The 20,787-nt window shown below is 37.9% G+C and overlaps 1 protein-coding gene across 3 annotated transcripts in view; it reads right to left on the minus strand.

The window, feature by feature from the left end:
* Positions 1–17,392, minus strand: part of CYB5R4 (cytochrome b5 reductase 4) — a 104,620-nt gene extending 87,228 nt beyond the window's left edge. The window contains exons 1-2 of one of the 3 annotated variants that reach the window (XM_078155252.1): positions 17,167–17,392; positions 11,490–11,643 (exon numbers count right to left, since the gene is read on the minus strand). In XM_078155252.1, coding sequence (XP_078011378.1) covers positions 11,490–11,643; positions 17,167–17,241 — 229 coding nt within the window. In that variant the 5' untranslated portion in view covers positions 17,242–17,392. Of the gene's footprint in view, positions 1–10,366; positions 10,489–11,489; positions 11,644–17,166 lie in introns of those variants that run through there. The other 2 variants (XM_020969898.2, XM_020969899.2) reach the window with 2 other exon arrangements.
* Positions 17,393–20,787: the final 3,395 nt, after the last annotated feature.

Here is a 20,787-nt window from a genome sequence, read left to right on the forward strand (position 1 = left end):
AGGGAAAGGTGCTAAACCTCCCCTCAAAAGGGTAATTAATCTGACCTTGACAAATCATAGGTTCCTCTTCTACACAGATGGACAATTCTATAACATCTGAGACACAAACCAAGGAAATGGCAGGCAACATCCCATTCTAAAAGAAAAAAGTTTCATCTCCTTACTTAACCAGCACCAATAAGCCTGTTAACAGCTTTTAGTTGAAGGTCTTTGCTTGGCTTTTACTGATTCTTTCACTGTAACTTTTTTGACCTATTTTTAACTAATCTTTGTTGTTATATTTTGTTGTTACAAATTCATTTATTTGCTTTTTTTCTTTTAAAAATTACTTTAAATAAGGAATAGGAAGCAGCAGTATCACCACCAAACTACTCATTCTGTGTAATTCTTGTCAGTGCCCTTTATAAACAGAGGCCTATCTCTTAAGTTGTTTAATCCTTTGTGAGTACCAGTACAGCACTTGGTCTGTTATCTATTATTCCTTGCTCTCAATTGGCTCACTTGTGCAGTAGTGGAAAAAGCACCAGAGGAAGTCAGGACATTGGTTCAAATCTTGGCTCTGGGCTTACCATGTTACCTTGGGCAAATCAATTAGTCCTCTCTAGGCTTCAGTTTCTTTATCACTAAGATTAGTTAGTTAGACAAGTTGATCTTTTAAGATCCCTTTCCAGCTCTAAATCTATGATCCTACGAACTTAAGGGAGCTTAGGACAACAAAAAAAATAAGCTAATTTAATGAATGTTGAATGAATACAGGAAGTTTCACAAGTTTACAAGTTTCTTAAATACCAACAGCTAACAAAAGATCTTAAACTCTTGAAATCACCAAGAAGCAGAAAAATCTGGCTTTGGACAATTCAGAGCAGAAAGACCAGCTTCTTCACTTTAGCAGAAGCCTTTTCCTGATTGTAAATCTAACTTCCCTGTCTGCCCCTCTGTCCAATTCTCTACTGAGTACTCAAATAAATATCTGCCCAGAAACCTTATCTGTTGATATTCATGTTGACTGACTATGCTAACCACCCAGTTCCTTAATGTAATTTTCTTCTAAATCTCTCTGCCAATGACTTGGTCTCATGGCTGACTCACACTTTCACCTAAGCTCACATTCACCACTTAATAGAAAATAATTATTCTTTGCACATGGCTGACAAGCTGACCTTCTCCTCCTCAACTGGCCTAGAAAGGAAGCTCATAAATAAATTCTCCTAATATACAGAACTATAATGCTTTGTTTCATCTCAGTCCAGATGAGTTAGTAAGACAGCAATGAGTCATATAATCCCAAGCCCACAAAGGTATATAGTTTTGCTCTTTTCTGCCCCTGAGGGTGTTTCTGTACATTATTACTAAGAATTAAAAATCCTCTCAGAGTCAGGAAAGCAAATGCAAAGAACTCTACCTTCTGATATTTCTCAGAGGCCACATAGTAAGCACTTAATAAATACTTGTTAACTGACTTTATAAAAGATCTGGCTTTTAAATAACAAATTCCCTCTACATCCAGGTTTCTGATCCTTTATTACACAACCTTATTGCAAGGCAGCTTTGATCAAGACAAGGTCAGGCTGGCCACAAAAATATCAGTCAATATCAGAGTATTAACTTATAAGCAATCCGATGCATATGTTATACAGGATGTCCCCAAAGTCTTAGTGCAGTTTAAGCTTTAATAATTTACACTAAGCTTTGTGGGATACCCCATATAATGGATGTGTTATGCATATAAGACCAGATCTGTGATGTGTTCAATATGGGGAACTCCTATCAAGTCAAGTCACTTGATTAAACACTTGTTAAGTACCAGGCACTGTGCTGAATGGAGGCAACATTTAAACAACTAGTAGATACAAGATATATGTAGGGTATATATGAGAGGAGAAAACATAAGTAGGTAGGGTCACCAGGAAAGGCCCCCTGGAATAGATGAGATTTGAGCTGAATGTTGAAGGTCAGGGAAACTAAAAGCAGCAGAGAGGGAAGGCAACAGAACATTCCAGGTGTGGGAGAAAGCTAGTGCAAAGACACAGAGATGAGAGATGAAAGGTGTCATGTTTGAGGAACTGCAAGTAGGTGAGTGATGCTGGAATGGAGAACTCGTGAAGGAGAGTAAAGTGTAAGAGGCCTGAAACGTAGGAAAGGGACAAGTTATAAAGGACTTTAAATATTAAAAAAAGTAGTTCATACATGATCCTAAATGTAATAGGGATCCACTAGAGTTCAGGAGGAGTGAGAGGAGGAGGGGGTCAATAGCTAAGGTGATCAGACATAAGCGAAAACTTTAGAAAAATCACCTTGCTTTCAAAAAGGAGAATTGTTTGGAGTTGGAAGAGCCCTGAGGCAGGGAGACAAACCAGAAGGCTATTTATTATAGTTTGGGCAAGAGGTGATGAGGGTTTGCACGTAGTAATGGCTATGTGAGTACAGAGAAAAGGATGTATACAAGCAGTGTTCTGAAGGAAGAAACTATAAGATTTGACCATATTGGATATGTGAGATGAATAAGTAAAGAATGAGATTTCAAGCTCAGGTGACTGAGAAAATGATGTACTTTTGGCAAATAACACAGAAGCCTGGGAAGTTAAAAAGGGGGAAGAGACTGGAGAAAGATTAATAAGTTCTGTTTTTAACATGTAAAGTTGGAGAGGTCTATGGGACAACCAATTCAAGATGCCTAAAAGCACACGGTGTATATACAGGAAATGGGGTATAGAAATCTATCCTGCCCTACAGGAAAACTGAAGGGAAAGGGTATAAGAGAAGGGAGGGCAGATTAGGAGAAGGGGTACTCAGAGTGCATGGCATCTTGGGGTGGGAGGAGGGACTTGAAGGGGAGAAAATTTGGAACTCAAAATCTTGTGGAAGTGAAGGTTGAAAACTAAAAATAAATAAATTTAATAAAAGAAATAAATAAATAAAAGAAAAGCACTTGGTGACAGAGCCCTGGAGCTCAGGAGAGAGACTAAGGCTGGAAATACAGATCAGAAATCATCTATATAGAGATAATTGAACCAAAGAGAGCTAATGAGACTACCAAGCAAGAAAGTATAGAGAGTGAAAATAAGAGAGGGCCTATATCAGTCTTGGGAGACACCCAGTTATTCAATATGAACTGGATGAAGAAGCAGCAAAGAAGATTGAGAAAAAGTAGTCAGGAGAAAAGGAAAGAAGATAGTCATGAAAATATAACAAGAAGACAGCATCCAGAAGGAGGCAATCTATAGTGTCAAATAGTGCAGACAGGTCAAGAGGCTCAAGACTGATAAAAAGCCAACAGACTTGGAAATTAATATTATATCAAATGTAAATATTATATAAAATATAAGATTATAATTAATTAATATTCAGATTATTAGTAACTTTGGAGAGGGCATTTTCGGTTGAATGATAGGGACAAAGGCCAAACAAAAGAGGATTTAGAAGAAAGTGGGAGAAAAGGAAGCAGAGGCACCTAGTGGTTTTCTCATGAAGGAGAAGATTTAGCAAGATTATAGGATAAAGTGAGGGGTTTTTGAATTTTTTTTTTTAAGGATTGGGGAGACACAGACATGTTTGTAAGCAACAGGGAAGGTACTAACAAATATAAAGAGTATGAAATCAAAAGGGATAGTGGGGACAATCTGCTAGAGAAGCTGGAGGGGATGGGATCAAAATTGCATCCTGACAAGAGGCTGGCTTTGCCACACAAAAGAGCCACCAATTCATCCAGAGTGAAGAGGGAGATAGTGGGGAAGGTGTTTGAATGATATGAGTTGAAGAGGAAAGGAGGAAAGTAAGTGCCCACCAGATGACCTCAATTTTTTTCAGTGAAGTATGACACTGAGGCTCTTGCCTAAAAGGGTGAGAGAAAGGGATGCCATAGAAGGCCTGGGGACAGACAAAAAGGCTCACAGCAGGTACTATGGAGAGTGGAGAAGTGGATTAATTAGAGAGGAATAGAATTTTGCTTTGGTGCATTTAGGACTCAGTTGAGATTAGATAACAATTAGTTGTGGACCCAATTAGCAGTTTTGTGATTTTTTTCTTCTATGTGAGAAGGAGTAAAGGAAGCAGATGGTAGGAGTAATCCAGGGTTGGAGCTTGGCAAGTTATGATAGGTCCCGGGGTGGGGGGGAAGGGAAGAGAGGAAGAGGGAGGTAAAGAAATCAAGTGAGAAAGAGGATACTGTAGAGTTGAGTGTGTTCACCAATGGGCCAAGATAAGAGAGGAAAACGCAGCCAGTGCAAGGCAGATGGCCTCAAACACAACTGAGGGATGGAGGAAATAGAGATACAATGACAACAAAGAACAGGATTATGGCTTGTAAAACAAAAGGAAAGATGGAATGATAAAAGATTATTGTAAGATAAAAAAAATTTCAGAGTTTAGGAACAAGGAAGTGGAACACTATCAGTGATCAAGTGAGAGTAACACTGAAGAACAATGTGGAAATATCAAGCACATAACCATCTCTGTGTATAGCTCAAGTAGAGAGGAATAGTAGACTATGAGAACTAAGTAGAATGAGAACAGTGAAAGAAATTCCCTCTATACTAGTAGACAGCTGCTCTACAATTTATAGTTGCAAAGCTGCCTGAGGGACAAAGAGCTTACATTACTATCCAAGGTCACAGAGCCAGAACTTGAACCCCAGTCTCCCAGACTCTGAGGCCAATTTTCTAACATAACATACTCCTCTCACGCTCATACATAAAACAAAAATTTACTTCTCTCGTTCCTGATTCAATTTCCTGACAAGATCAACCAAGGATATCTAAACATGGAATCTTCCTGATTAATATGTGTACAGATATATGTAGATATAGATATAGATTCCTCCTACTTTTCTAGGCTTCTAATAAGGATGTTCTACAGAGTCCTGTCCTGGGCACTCTTCTCTCTATACTGACAATTTCATTCACTCTTAAAAGCCTCAATTGCTATGCCTAGGCAAATGACTCCCAAAATCTTTATATCCAGTCATGATGTCTCTTCCAAGTTCCAGAAATTCACATCCAACTACCTATAGGACATATCTACTTGCATAATCCATCCCCACCTCAAACTCAACATGTTAAAACTGGGCTTTCCCCCTCAACCTAAACCTGAGATTATCCAGTCTTATCATCTGCCCCTGTAGTTATCCCTTTCAAAACATAAGGCATTGATACCTGTCCTACGGCTGCTCCCTGAGGACTATCAAGTCTTAACATGTGCACTGTAGCTGAACTTGCTTAATTGTATTGTCTTTTCCAAACAGAATGTTAAGCTTCTGGACAGCAGGGACTTCCTTCACTATTTGTACAACCAGCCCTTAATACAGTCAGTGCTTTACACTGTATTATCCTTTTCCATCCCAAACTTAATTGTTTTCATGGCTTCTATGGCATAACCATTTATCCTTAAGGATAGACATTACTTTAAAATTCTGTTTGACTCTTTCTTCTCCCTTACTTCTCCAATAAGACACCAAATCCAGTTGACTATACCTTCAACTTTTCTCAAATAATTTCTTCCTCTCTTGATATTAAAAATCTCAAAAAGTACAGTAGGTGATTAATAAATCTTTAATGCATTATATTACTATTATATATATTACTCCTCAGAGGTCCAGAACCAATGAGACAGCCTTCTTAACTTTGTTCTCTTAAATTATTCATTAGATAACATCATAACTTTAGGAAAGGTAAATGCTAGAAGAGCAATAATTCTACTAAAGCATTATCTATAGGAAATCTGAATTAGGAAGACTGCTTCCCTAACGGATTAATTCTCCTGAATCCAAAAGAAAAATACCTGGTCAAACTCATTTATAATCTAATAATACAAAAAAACAATCTAGAGGATTAGTCTAGGAAAAATTTCACTTGAAGACAGGAACTATTTGATTTTTGTATCCTCAACCTCTAGTCCTATGCTAGCAACAAAGGTACTTAAATGCTTGAGGTTTGCTTGTATCTGTAACTAAGAAGCCAACATTATTTAATAATCAGCCCTTCTTGTTTATTTGATCCTTATTTTAGGTCAAAAAAGAAGAGATCATCTCCCTTCCTCCATCCCTTAAACCTATGCTTACCCTCAATATTACTCACTCTTACAGACTTAAAACAGTACAAACATGAGGATATGAAGATTTAAATGAACCTATTTCTACAATTAAATGAGATACCTTGCAAAGTCAACACAGCACTTCTGTCATATCATAATGTGGCTTCCTCTTTAACTACATTTTCAATAGTCTTGACTGAGCTAGACTTGGGCAATTAATCTAACAGATTACCAGGGTAACCTAATAGACTACCAGGGACCCCTCAAATCCTGGCAAAGTTGTCAAGAAAACATTTCAAATAGATTTCAGGTGAAGAAAGACATTGCTTTATTAAGTTCAAATCTTTTTATAAATAAGAAACTTATCTTTTCAAAACCTTTGGTCCAAAAATTATATAATCTGATGGGAGATTTTGAGTTTTGCAATCAAAGTCAGTCAAGGCTAAAGATTTTAGGATACTCCTTAACTTCAGAACTGCTTCTGCAAAAAGAATCACGTAAGGCAGAGTGGGTGAATCAAAGGAACAGGAGATGTTGTATGAGATGTCCTGGCTCTGCAATTTACTTTCTATATGAGCTTGAGGAAATCACAACCACTTTTGGCCTATTTCTTCATTAGTAAAACTAGGGATTTGATTTAGATCAAAGGGCCTTAATAGCTCTAAGTCCTATGGTCTTAAATACAAATTTCTACTGATAACAAGCTATTTTATTCAACTGTATTAGTCTATTAGAATACGATCTTCCACATTTTATAGATTTTAGGGTCCTCTATAGCTTGAATCTAGCGGCTCTAACCACTTTCAAACATTTGATTATATAAAGTTCAAAAAAATCCCAGAAGATTTTCTCTTGCCTCCAGAGCTCTTTATATCCTGTCCTAAGTGATGAGTGCCTATCTTTACAAACTACTTACTCATTTCACTAGTAGAAGATCCTCAAAATTACTTCCAAAAGTAGTCTATCACATATTTAAGAAGAGAGACTATTTTCCCCAAATAATAAAATTGCTGGACATCCCTTCAAAACTCTGTGCAAACTTTCTTCTCACACTGACTGCTCTCTAATCCTGTCACCTTGCATAATAATCAAATAGGTTTTAGGTTTTATTCCACTACTGGTCTCTGCTATACTATGAGAATTCAATTCAAGTCAACAAATGTTTTAATGAGCAAGATCAAGGTGCTGCTTACACAAATAAAAGAATGAAATGGTCCTTGATCTCAAGGTATTAACATGTACACTATTAAGCAAAAGCAAAATAAGTCTGGGGACCCCTTACATGCTTTAAAATGCATAAAATAAGATATATAAGATTTAAAAGAAAATGAATAATGCTGAATATCGAAATAAGGTTATCAAAATATTTTTAAATAAGTTAATAAATCCCAAATTAAGAACCTTTGCTCTATATCTTAAAAATGGCCTCTGATTTTTGCTGTGTCCAAAAAATTAACCTCACAACACTCAACTTTATCTGTCCAAACATATCTGGGATTAGGGTTAGTGTCAGAAAGGAATTTAGGATTAGAAACAAAGTAAGCAGTGCTAGAAAAACAATATATACAATGAGTACAACAATGTAAATAGAAAGAACAAGCACAGAACAATTAAAACCAAATGTAATGTAATTATAACGATCAAGCATAGCTCCAAATTAAAAAACATCGTTTCCCTCTCCTTTGCAGAGGTGTGGGACATTGCACAGAACGTCAGCAATTTTTTCCCCTCCTTTCTCTTTTTAAAAAAAATTGTTATAAAGGATGTTTCTCTGGGAAGTGGGGGTGGTGGGATACAGAAGGAAATATAGTCAAAATATAAACAAAACAATTATTTTTTAAAAGTGGAGAATGGTATCTTTTTTTTTTTTGGCAAAGCAATCGAAGTTAAGTGACTTGCCCAGGGTCACACAGCTAGTAAGTGTCAAGTGTCTGAGGCCAGATCTGAACTCAGGTTCTCCTAACTCCAGAACTGGTGCCCTATCCACTGTGCCACCAAGCAGCCCCAAGAAGTGTATTCTGTTAACAAAATACTGTATAATCATCTAATAATAGAAGCTTATACCTATATAGTGCTATGTGGTTGACAAAAAAGCATCTTACATATGTCATCTTGCTTCAAGTATTAAATTGCTAACCTAGGATATAAATCTATTTCAAACTACAACATTCATTTGGCCTCCATCAATCTCTAGACTGTAACAACCAGTATTAAACACTGAGACAATTTTCACTCCAGCTCTGCCTAAAGCCCATTAATACCAGGGTATTAGGGTATACTTTACCTAAATTCAAAGTTTTCCACATATAATCCTTGTTCCTATTTCCTAACCCAATATAACATTACTAATATTGCCCCATTAAAAAAAAACTGATGTTTAATGATCATATCACATGACAGAAAAGTCTATATTGCCTAGGCTGAAATGGGGAAGAGATATTTACCCTTTTGTGGAGTGGTATTTTTTTAAAGAAGGTAGGAGGAGTCAAATCTAGGTTTCACTAGGCTTTCATAATCAATGGTGATTCACATGGGTAAACCATTTAGAGGGAGCTCAATGAGGAACCATTACCTATTTGTTAAACAGAAATTTAAACAAATCAACATCTCCCATTCCCATAATCACCCAATATGCCATACCAAAGTAGAAGCTTTTGCTTTTATAACAATGATATACTTTAAGAAAAATAAACTGAATTTTAAAAATACACAAAACATATGCCTCAATATTTCCTCATCTCTAAGACTAACATAAATCTCAACTTTTCTGGAACTATTATTCATCAAGTTCTTATATATGCTATTTAGGGAACAATTTGACTAATCAATTAGTCATTACATTCAGTCATTACTTTCTTCTATAAGCTAAACAACAATACTCTGTAAGGTTTCAAAGAAATTAGTCAGGGTCTTCTGTCAGTTTTATTTGAATGCAAAGGGCCCTACACAGGGAGAACAAAGGCAGTCAGTCCCTAATTCAGCTCTATTAGAGTTATGTCAGTTGTTCCCTTAGCCTTTCCTCCAATATGACCTTTGACTCATAAACTAGACTCCCAGAGACTCATTTTACCCTACTCAATATGAAGCACCAATTACAAAGAGGCAGTCATTTGGGGATACTGTCTCAACATTCTTTTTTCAATCTTATATACCTAAACACAATGTAGAACACAATGTATCTCATATATAAAATGAAATATGAATCAGCTCATACTTGTTCAAATAATTCTTAAAGGTACTCAGATTCAATCTCAACATAATTCTGGAAAAAAACTTAATGAGTTCCTTTTCCAAGCTATTTTGTGAGATACAAGTAAACAACACACAGTCTTTAACCTAAGGCTTATGATCTAATAAGGATGATACCTGCACAACCCACAAGCACCTACTATGTACCACGTACTGTGATAAGCATGAAGGATACAAAGGCAAACATACATTCACTGTCCTCAATGAGCTTATATTCTAAGAGAATTTAACAATGAAAGAGAATATAAAGAACCTGATGATCGAAATGGGCAGACTCAAAGGAGAGAGAAATCACTTACAACTAGAGAGACCTTAGATCACCAGGACCACCAACTGAGTGGCACTTAAAGTGAGCCTTGGATTTCAAAAAGGAAAGGTAGGAATGGGAGAGGAAGAAGCCTTAAGGAGTGTGAGCCAAGGTCTATAAGTAGGAAATAAATTTATGAAAAAGTATTTGGTAAAGACTTATTATGTGCCAATCACTATGCCAAGCACTGGGAATACAAATACAAAAAGAAAGATGGCCCCTGACTTTAAGGAATTTACATTCTAATAGGGGAAGACAACACACAGGGGAATGGTAGTTAGAGAACAGTATATTGGACTAGAATGTCACCATGACAGAAAGTCAAATGATCAATATATCCATTTCCAAGAATGGCAATATTGATATGATTACTGTTCCCAGAATTATAAGGGGAGGGGATTGAGATCAGGGATTAGGTGGGCAAAGGGTACAATCAAATCTTCACATGACCCTGAACTGGGAAATCAAATGAAATAGGAAATGGACACCAGCCATTTACCTTAGTGGCTTATCTCCTTAATGATTAACTTTTGACATTTTAATATAACTTTGTTATTTTGACAATAAAAATTACTTTCATTCATATAGTTTATTTTGGTTTTGGGTGGAGTATATGCTAAAATATGCCAAAATGATAAGCATTTTCTCTTAATAGCACAAACAAAAGACATTTACTTTGCTGCTATCAAAGAAAAATGCCTAAGAAAAATTACTGATAAGATAGAACACAGTCATAAATGAAAGATAAAAGAAAATCTAACAATTTAATTAAAAGTTATTTACCTTGGACCTAGAAGGGACTGAAGAGGTCACCTAGTCTTATCCCTTCATTTCACAAATGAGGACACTGAGGGTCAGAAAGTTTAAGCAGGCAGCTAGGTGGCACAATGGGTAGAGAGCTGGACCTAGAGTCAAGAAGACCTAAGTTCAAATCTAGCCTCAGACACTTACTACATTTATGGGCCTTAGCAAGTCATTTAAACTGTTTGACTCAGTTGCTCCACCTAAAAAATGGAGACAGCAAAAGCACTTACCTCTCAGGGTTGTTGTGAGGTCAAAATAAGTTACTGTTTACTAAGTGCTTTGCACTTGAGGGAAATTTCCACATAAATGAAGCTTACCCCTTCAAGCACCAAACCTTTTTTGTCCTAACCATTTTGAACAAAATTTTTCAGAAATGTTTTATACATTTCCCTGATCTTAAATTGAGGATACTGTAGAAAACATAACTTTTTCTTAATAAAACAAGATCATCATCATAAATATTCATTGCAGTCCTACAAAGTAATTCTGCTCTGTGCTTTTTTTTTTTAAGTTTTTCAATTTCTTCCTTGAATGTCTGGCTCTCAGTCTATCTCCCCTTCCCACTACCACTGCTAGTTCAATGTTTCAAGTTGAGAAAACAGATAACTAAAGTTTAAGAAGTTCAGGTTAAATAAAAATAAAACTGTAAAACACTTTAAGAGTTCAGGAGTAAAGCACTTCAATTTAAATGTAGGGATTTTGTCACAATTGTTTCAAGTGCTCAGGGGCCTTGTTTGTGGGATTTCAAGTCAAACGGCTGAAGTTCCTAGATAAGTAGAGGACTGATAACCTAATTTTTCTGTTCTACTAGATTAAAATGCTTTGAAAACCCTGTTCCCTTTTCAAGTAAATAAAAGAATGTTTTCCAATTGGGAAGTTTGCTGCCTTCTACTTATGCGTATTAAATTACACAAGCAATACCAAGGAATATCAAAAAGAAGGTTGCACAATTTAATTCTTACAATAGAATTCTACTGTTATGCAAATATAAGGAGTTTGTTTTAAAAGTTTGTTTGTGGATCCCATTCTCATTATTGGGTCTCTCAACGGAAAACACAGTAAAATTCTTACCTAAGCCCATAGACAAATAAAAACTACTTACCTCTTATGCATACCCAACAATCATCTTTTTTGTTGTGTTTTATAAGCTCCTCCTCTGTTACTTCAATTAATCTTCCTTTCAATCCTGTGAGATCCTTTCCACTTTTGGTCAGTCGAATCCAATCCATAAGACTTCTGCCTTGCTTTAAAGGTACCTCAAAAGGAAGAAGAATTTCTTCTCTTAAGTCAACTAAAAATTTTCCTATTTGAGGATGACTCATCCCCAAGGCTTCCCGCCTTATGTCCACTTTTCTGTTTTTATTAACTCCCTGGAAACAAACTGAAAATCAAATTTAAGAATTCATATATCTAGTATAGGCAAATTTTGTTACCAACTACTCCAAGGAGCTGTTCAAATTATACACTAGAATTTTATATTGAAAACTGAAATAATGGGCAGTCAGCTGAGACTTACAAATGTAGTCATCTAAACAGCTTTTCTCATAATAGTACCTAACAGGAAAATATTTGAGGAAAGTGAAAAAAACTTAAAATGGTTTCAGGGACAACTGTCTATACAAAAATCTGGATTTTACAAAAACTGAAACTATGAACCAACCAGTAAAGAAGCAAAATGTATGACAAAATAATGGAAAAGAGTAAAACTAGCACTGTTCAAAGCTTTGAAAGGGTCTTTATAGAAATAACACATTTTCATTATCTTCTAGAGCAGGAGTCCTTAATCTTGGATCTAGGAACTTTTTTTAAAAAGTATTTCGATAACTGTATTTCAATATAATTTATTTCCTTTGTAATCCTGCATATTTTATTTTAACCATTTAGAAATATTCTGAGAAGAGGTTCATAGGCTTCATCAGACTGCCAAAGGGGTTCATAACACAAATAAGCTAAGAACTCCTGTTTAAGAGCAAAAAGGCATTATACATGCTTAATAAATGTTTGATGAATGAACAAGTATATGAGTGATAGAAGAGTTTACAAGAAATTTCCATAAGAAAGTATAAAGTCTGTAACAATAGAACTGTAGAATAAAAAATAATATATCAGCAGAGACTGTTCAGAAAAGGTCTTTACTAAATCATAGTGATTAGATAATTCAAAATTAATAAATACTTTGGTTTTCTCCCAATGTCATACCCTTCTGTCTATCATTTTTCAAGCTAAATTGGCCACATAAAACATCTGTGTTTGACACATATTGACAGAATTCACAGATGCTAGGGAAATGGAATAGCTCCCTAGGATAAAAGGGAGTTTAAGCATAAAAGAAATTAAACCTGTTTTCATACTGGAAATTTATATTTATATTTGAACAATTGAGATTTGAACAATCTCATATTTAATATTTTGTAGGAGAAAATATGGCTAACACCAAAATTCTCTGCAGAACGGTTTGTGAAGCACTGATCTACGTCATTCTATCTACGTCAATCTCCTTCATAATATAATTTGGCTATCATCTGACTAAGTAGAGAAAGTAATGAGCCAGAAAATAAACTCTTCCACTCTGGGACAAAATCAGATCTTCCTCATTAAGCCAGGCTTCCAATTATCCTTCCCTTCCCTTTTCATCTAGCTAACAGGGAAACAATTAGGTTATTGAATTATTCAAAATTAATTTACAATTTCTCCCAAAATTCATGCAACACAGCAAAATCATTCAAAGGGGAGGAGGAACTTGGCTATATTTTGATAATTAGTAGCATTACTTCATTGTTGCAAATAATATGTGATAGTGTCAGCTAAGTGGATACGATTATATAATAACACTTGGAGCTGTACATAGCTGTTTACTTAGGTGTTACCTCCTCCATTAGACTGTGCTTTCCTTGAGAGCAGGGCTTGTTTTTTTTGCCTTTCTTTTTATCCCCACTCTGACTTGTAACACTATGCTAAGCACAGTGCCTGACACATGGTAGGTATTTAATAACTGCTTATTGATTTGACTTACAAGCTACCCAATAATGTCGGCTTAGCTCTAGTCAAACCACTTCCTTGGACCCTGGACAAATCACTTTTAAAAATGTTCATATCTCGAAGTGACTAGAGCGCTGGCCTTAGAGTCAGGAGGACCTGAGTTCAAATCCAGCTTCAAAATCCAGCTTCAGACACTTAACACTTACTAGCTGTGTGACCCTGGGCAAGTCACTTAACCCTGATCACCCACTAAAAAAAAATGTTCATACCTCCCCAATCTGCTAAAAACTCTCACTTGATCTGTCCATCCCCACTAGCTATCACCCCCATGTCTCTTCTGCCCCTTTATGGCTAAACTCCTTGAAAATCCACCTAAAACTGATAACTCCATTTCCTTTCTTCTCACTCTTTTAGCTCTATAATCTTACTTCCCAGATCATCATTCAATCAAAACTGCTTTCTCTAAAGTTACTAATGATCTCTTAATCGCCAATTCTAATGGCCTCTTTTCAATCCTCATTCTTCTTGACCTCTGATGGTGTCTTTGACACTATCAATTATCTTCTTCTCTTTTATATTCTCTTCTCTCTAGATTTCCATGACTCTATCCTGGTCCTCTTCCTGCTGTCAGACCACTCCTCAGCTTCTTTGCTGGATCTTTGTCCAGGTCACATCCCCCTAACTGTGAGTGTCCCAAAGGGCTCTGTCCTGGACCCTCTTTTCTTCTCCCTCTATAATACTTCAGTTGGTGACTTCATCAGCTTCCACAGTTTCAATTATCTTCTCTATGATGATGATTCTCAGAGAGATCTATGCAGTTAGGGAACCTAATTTATGCAGTTAGAGGTTAGGGAACCTCTCTCCTACCCTCCAGATTCATATCTGCAAATGCCTATCAGACTTTTCAAACTGGATGTCCCATAGATATCTTAAATTTAATTAAGTCCCAAACTGAACTCATCTTTGCTTCTGAACTTCCCTATTACTGTCAAAGGCACCACCATCCTCCTAGGCATTCAGATTAGAAAGCTACAAGTCATCCTCAATCTCTCACTTTCTCACCTATCCTATCCAATTTGTTGCCAAGTCCTGTTGGTTTTGCCTGTGTAACAACTCTGGTATATTGCCCCTTTCTCTCCTCTGACTCTTCCACTAACCTGATGTAGACCCTCATACCCTCACAACTGGATTACTAGAATATCCTTTGGGCTGGTCTCCCTAATTCAAGGCTCCACCCACTCCAGTCCATCCACCACTCAGCAGTCAAATTTATCCTCCTAAAGTGCAGATCTGACCACATCACTTCTCTATTCAATAAACTCCAGTGGCTCCTTATTACTTCCAGGACGTAATATAAAATCCTCTAGCATTCAAATCTCTTCAGACCCGGCCCCCTCCTATCTTTCTAATCTTGTATGCCTTACCTTACTCCTCATCACATACTTAGACAGCCAAATGGCACAGTGGATACAGTGCTAGACCTGAACATCAGGAAGACTGGATTTCAAATCTGGCCTTAGACACTAGCTGTTGTGACCTTGAGGAATTAATTTAACCTCTGTTTGCCTCAGTTTTCTCTACTGTAAAATGGGAATGATGATAATAGCATCTACCTCCCAGCGCTGTTACAAAGACCAAATGACATAATACTTGTAAATCACTTATCACAGTGCCTGTAGTAGGCACTGAACCTCTTTCTTTCACTCTTCACACCTTCTTCAGTACAGTCCTTATTTGGATGTAGTAAGCACTATATAAATACCTGTTATCATTATTAGTATAATTATTATTATATTCTGCAATATAGTGACACTGGCCTCCTTGCAACAGCTGACAAAAGGGAGTTCAACTCCTAACTCCGTGCTTTTTTACTGGCTGTTTCCCAAGTCTGAAATACTCTCCATCCCCCTATTTCCACTTCCTGGTTTCCCTGGCTTCCCTCAAGTCCCAGCTAAAATTCCATCTAATGGAAACCTTTCCTGATCCCCCTTAATAATAGTTCCTTGGCTCTACTGATTATCTCTTTGTATCTCTTTGTACCTAACTGTTTTTATGTTGTCTCTTCTACTGGACTGTGAACTCTTTGAGAGCAGGGGCTATCTTTTGCCTTTCTTTGTTATATACTGCACTTAGCACAGTGCCTGGCATATAGTAGGTACTTAATAAAGGCTTAATGGTTGACTGGACCTCCATTTCTTCTTTAGATGGAGGGAGTTTGGCTATATAGACTTCTAAGATCCTTCAGCTTCTACACCCATGATCCTGATCCCATCCTTCGCCAGTGCCTTCTCCAAGTTACTTTGTGTATGGAATAAATGTGATGACATATGTACAGCCCCTTGCAAATCTTCAAGTACTAATATAAACAATTATTATATATTTTGAATGAACTTGTTTTCTTATCTGTTTATCTATCTTATAGTTTTCCTGCAACTGAATGTAATTGGCAGAATCAGGGGTGAGGAATCTTTGGCCTCAAGGCCACATGTGGCCCTCTAGGTCCTCAAGTTCCGGCCCCTTGACTGAATCCAAACTTCACAGAATGAATCTCCTTAATAAAAGGATTTGTTCTGTAAAACTTGGACTCAGTCAAAAGGCCACACCCAAGGATCAGGAAGGCCACACGTGGCCTTGGGGCTACAGGTTCCCCGCCCCTGGTTTAGTTTTTTGGTTTTTTTTTTTAATTCTTATCCTCAAAATCCAGCAATTAACAGTTGCTTGATAAATGAGTATAACAAAGATAAAGATAATGATAATTATAAAGCTGATGAAGATGACTATGATGATGACCACCATGTGCACCACAGTGGACAGAGTGCTGGGCCTGGAGTCAGTAAGACCTGAGTCCAAACACAGCTTCAGATGCTTCCTAGCCCTGTGACCCTGGGCAAATCACTTAATCTGTAAAAATGGGATAATAATAGCACCTACCTCAAAGGGCTGTTGTGAAGGCCAAATGAGATAATATTTGTAAAGCGCTTAGCACACAGTACCTGACACACAGCAAACACTACATATTTGTAAAGTGTGTAGCACATGGTGCCTAGCATATAGTAAGCACCATGTAACTGTTAGGGCTTACTAACAGCTTTACAATACAGCACTTTAAGGTCTGCTAAGCGCTGTTCTATGATCTATGATCCCAAGAACTGGGGATGGGAGAAAAAAGTCAATGCACTGCCACACCTACTTTCTCCTCAACCTTGTTGTCAGTCCTTCTCCTTTTCCTCCAAGACTCTACTCAGGTACTGCCAATTTATCCTGAAAGTGTCTGATCGGATCCTCGAACACCTCCTTGCATGTTCCCTGAACCTCTTCCTGACTGTTCACACCTCCAGCCCTTATGTGGACTTGTGTCCCCTTCCACCTCCCCCTACTCCCCACTAAAACCTCCCTATGCTCACAAGGTCTTTGATAGGGTCTGGATCCTATTCATCAATCAAGGAATCAATAAACCCTTTTTTAAGCGTCTATGTGCCAGGCACCGTGCTAATCGCAGGGGACGTTAGGAAAGGCAAACGCCGGTCGATGCTCTCAATGAGCCCTCAGTCTAGGTCTGCAGCCCAACGCCCGTCCCAGAGTGGCCACTTCAGAAAGGTCTGTTGGCCTAGGATGGCCGGAGGGAGAAAGGGGGCCGAGGACGGTGAGGAAAAGGAAGGAGAAAAGGCAAGAGAGAGACCAAGGGCAGGCAGGAGGCCCGGGGACTGAGAGGATGGGGCCGGAGAAGGAAGCGCAGCAGCAGGCCGCGCCCGGGAGGGGCCGCCTGAGCATCCGCAGGGCCGGGCCTTCCCCGGGCTTACCTTACTGCGCCCCCCCGAGGCGGCGCGCTGCTGCGAGCCGGGGGCAGGGAAAGCCGGCGAAGGAACGTTCAGCATCCTGGGAAGAGCGGTGCGGACTCCGCCCTGGGGACTGCAATCGGCCGGGCCTCGCCGGGCCCCTTTAGTCACTGCTCCGGCTCGGCGGCCGGGCAGCGGCCAAGCCCCCGGCCCACTTCCGGGGTCGTCAGAGCGTCTCCAGGTGAGGAGCGCACCATGACGCAGCACGTCACCGCCGCAGCCTCCGCGGGCGGGGGCTGAGGGGGAGAGGTTGGGGAAAGCGGCACAGCTGCTAAGCGAGGGTGGAGCCAGGGCGCAAACTGCGCATGCTCTCAAGCTGAAGTTCAGGCTGACTTATCCTGAACAGAATCCAACCTCAGCACCGAAATCCAGAGACAGCGACTCTGCGCAGAGCCGAGCCAATGAGTACAGTGGAAGCTGTCCCAGTTCCTGGTGCTGACAGAATGTCTTTCACCCACAGCGCGCTCCTACCTTTCCGGATCCTCCTTTCGCTCTAAGCACTAGTCATCCTCCGGGAAGAGCATCCATTCTTCCTTATCAATCAATCAACAAGCATTTCTTAAGGGCCTATGGCCAGGCAGGGTTTTCAGACAATGAAATAAATAATCACTAGTGTTATTTACTGCTTTAACAATATTCGAGGTCCTTGCTCTTCAGAAACATATTACTTCGCATAACAACATTCATATAGCGCCTACTATGTGCCAGGCACTGTGCACTCTATACAATTATTATTTCATTAGATCCTCACAACAACCCTGGCAGGTAGCTGCTATTATTACCCCCATTTTACAGATGAGAACAATAAATAATGATAATAACAATATTTATATAGCACCTACTATGTGCCAGGCACTGTGCACTTGTTACAATTATTTTTTTCATTTTATCCTTACAACAACCCTGGGAGGTAGCTGCTATTATTCCCATTTTACAGATGAGGATAATAATGATAATAGCCAACATTTCTATAGAGAGCTTACTAGGCCAGACATTGTGCTAAGTGCTTTACAATTATCTCACTTGATCCCCACAACAACCCTGGAAGGCAGGTGCTATTATTATTATTTTTATTGTAAGATGAGGACGTTTTGCAGATGAAGACACTGCATAGGCCTTACTTCCTAGAAGTTTACAATCATTTACAAACAGGATCACAGAATTTTAAAGCTGGAAGGGACCACTGAGCCCATCTAGTCCAACTTTCACATTTTATGGATGATTCCCAGAAAGGATAATTGACTTGTTGAAAGTCATATAGGTCATAAACAGCAAAGTCAGGACTTAAATCCAGCTTCTCTAATTCTGAATCTAATGTTCTTTCTTTCATCTATTGAAAAAAATTCCCTAACCTCCCCAAATCCCTCATGTGAGGTTTGAGACACTTGTATTTCTAGGTACCATTTTAAATTTTAAATAAGAAGCCTGGCCTAGTGATTCTAGTCTCATAACCTGGAAGATCTAGCCTCATATCTGGCCTGTGACACCCAGCAGTTGTGTGACCTTAGTTCAGTCACTTAACCTCTTTCTTAATTCCTGTGGGCAATTAATAGTTGCCAATCTTTATCAGTGGTGGGGAGGTGAGTGAGGGTAGGAGGAGCCAGGGAAAGTGTCCTCACACTTGAAATTCCCTACACAGATGAAATCACAGATATGGAATTTATATTTTAAATTCTCATCTATTCTAACTCCCCAATCAACTCCTTCTTCAGTCCTGTAGTCTTACTCCCAGAAATTCTGGGAGTTCATCAATCTTATAACTCCATTTGGCTATAACAGCACAGATTAATATAAGTATATAGAGCACAAACATAACTAAGAATACCCATTTCTAACTACCTAGAGCTCAGATTTGTGATCCTTTGTTGCTTTTCTAGAAATCACTCAGACTTCAACCCTAAGAATACAACACAGAAAGATAGGGGGGAAAAAAATAAGTAAAAGAAACACAGCTCCAAATCTTAGAATAGCCAGTCAATCAGTCAACAAGCATTTATTAAGTGCCTGCTGTGTGCCAGGCACTGTGCTAAGCACTGGAGATACAAAAAGGGGCAAAAGACAGTCCCCACTCTCAAGGAGCTCAATGATCTAATGTCTCATGGTTCCTTGAGACCCCCTTTCCACCCTTTGTCACGTTCTAGACTTAAGACATGGCTTGAACTTGACATTTGTCTTTTTTATCTCCCTTTATGCTTCAATACCTCAGTTGGAACCAAGATCATAAGGAGCAGGAAATTAAAGTTCTGGCGTACAAATTATTTGCCAGAAATAACAGTTATTATTCTAGAAAATAAGGCAAAGAATGAGTGTGTGTATATGTAGTGTCATTTTTCAACTTTGTATCCCTATGTGCTTGATATATAGCAGGTGCTGAGTGATGAACTGATTTTGTTCGAAAGATTCTATCAGTTATGCTTTTCTGAATGCTCATTATGATCTAAGGAGCAGGTTTTCACTTGTCACTATCCTGAGATAGAACAATAGCATTTCTGTGCCAGTCTGTAAGTGAATATTTTTAAATTATAATTTTACATATATATGAAATTTATAATAATTACATTTTTTTTCATTTCAATGTCTGAAGTTAGAATGAACTCTGTATGTATGTGTTGATGGGTGGGTGTGTATATAGACATACACATACATACATATATGGAAGTATAAAGAAAATAAATATAACTAAGAATATCATATGTAATATTATGTAATTATTGTGGATTTATTGATATACAGAGAGAGAGAAAGAAAAGAGAGAGAAGGAAACAGAGAGAGAGAGGACATTTCAACTCTACATATTGAAACAATAAAAAGTAACTATTATAGATTTCTTAATTTACTATACACTAAGGAAGCTTAATTTTAAAATATTTGGACGATTGCAGGTTTAGTTATTTGAAAGGTGATTATATAAAGTGAAATTTGCATCATTTTTTGTCAAGGATTTTTTAAAAATCCATACTGGATCCCAAGTCTCGGTTATACTATTACTTGAAAAGGTGTTTCTCTTAATACCAAACATGTTTGGAAGCACAAGAGATTTTTCTTCATAGTCTAATTTAAGAATCAAAATAAATTATTGGATCATTCAGTTAACACTAGCTGGGCAGTGTATACACACTGATTAAATCATGAAACTTTTAAAGGAGCAGTGAAGTACCTAATTATATGTCAGCTGACATCTGGAAAATTCTATAAAGTCTAGAAGGTAATACCAGATGATGTAAGATCCAGATTTAAAACTGAAGTATTTATTGATTGCTTCACTTATTTATTCAAGAAATATTTATGCAGGGCCTACTACGTGCAAAGCATAGTGCTACACTGGGGATACAAAGATGAACAATGACTTGGATATTGGAACTCTTATTTAGAATTATGGAATATGAAAAATGTAATGAAGGAGTCTAGATCTGTGATTTCATCCACACAAGGAATTCCCAGTGTGGCTTACTCCCTTCACTAGAATAGATCAGGGGTTCTTATGTAATTTATAGTCTTGGTTGCCTAGGGCAAAAAGAGATTGAGTGATATGCCCATGATCATATAGCTAGTATGTAACAAAGACCTGTAGGATCATAGATTTGT

Source organism: Phascolarctos cinereus, unplaced genomic scaffold, assembly GCF_003287225.1.
Source record: "Phascolarctos cinereus isolate Bilbo 61053 unplaced genomic scaffold, phaCin_HiC Scaffold_5;HRSCAF=322, whole genome shotgun sequence".
Lineage (NCBI taxonomy): Eukaryota > Metazoa > Chordata > Mammalia > Diprotodontia > Phascolarctidae > Phascolarctos > Phascolarctos cinereus.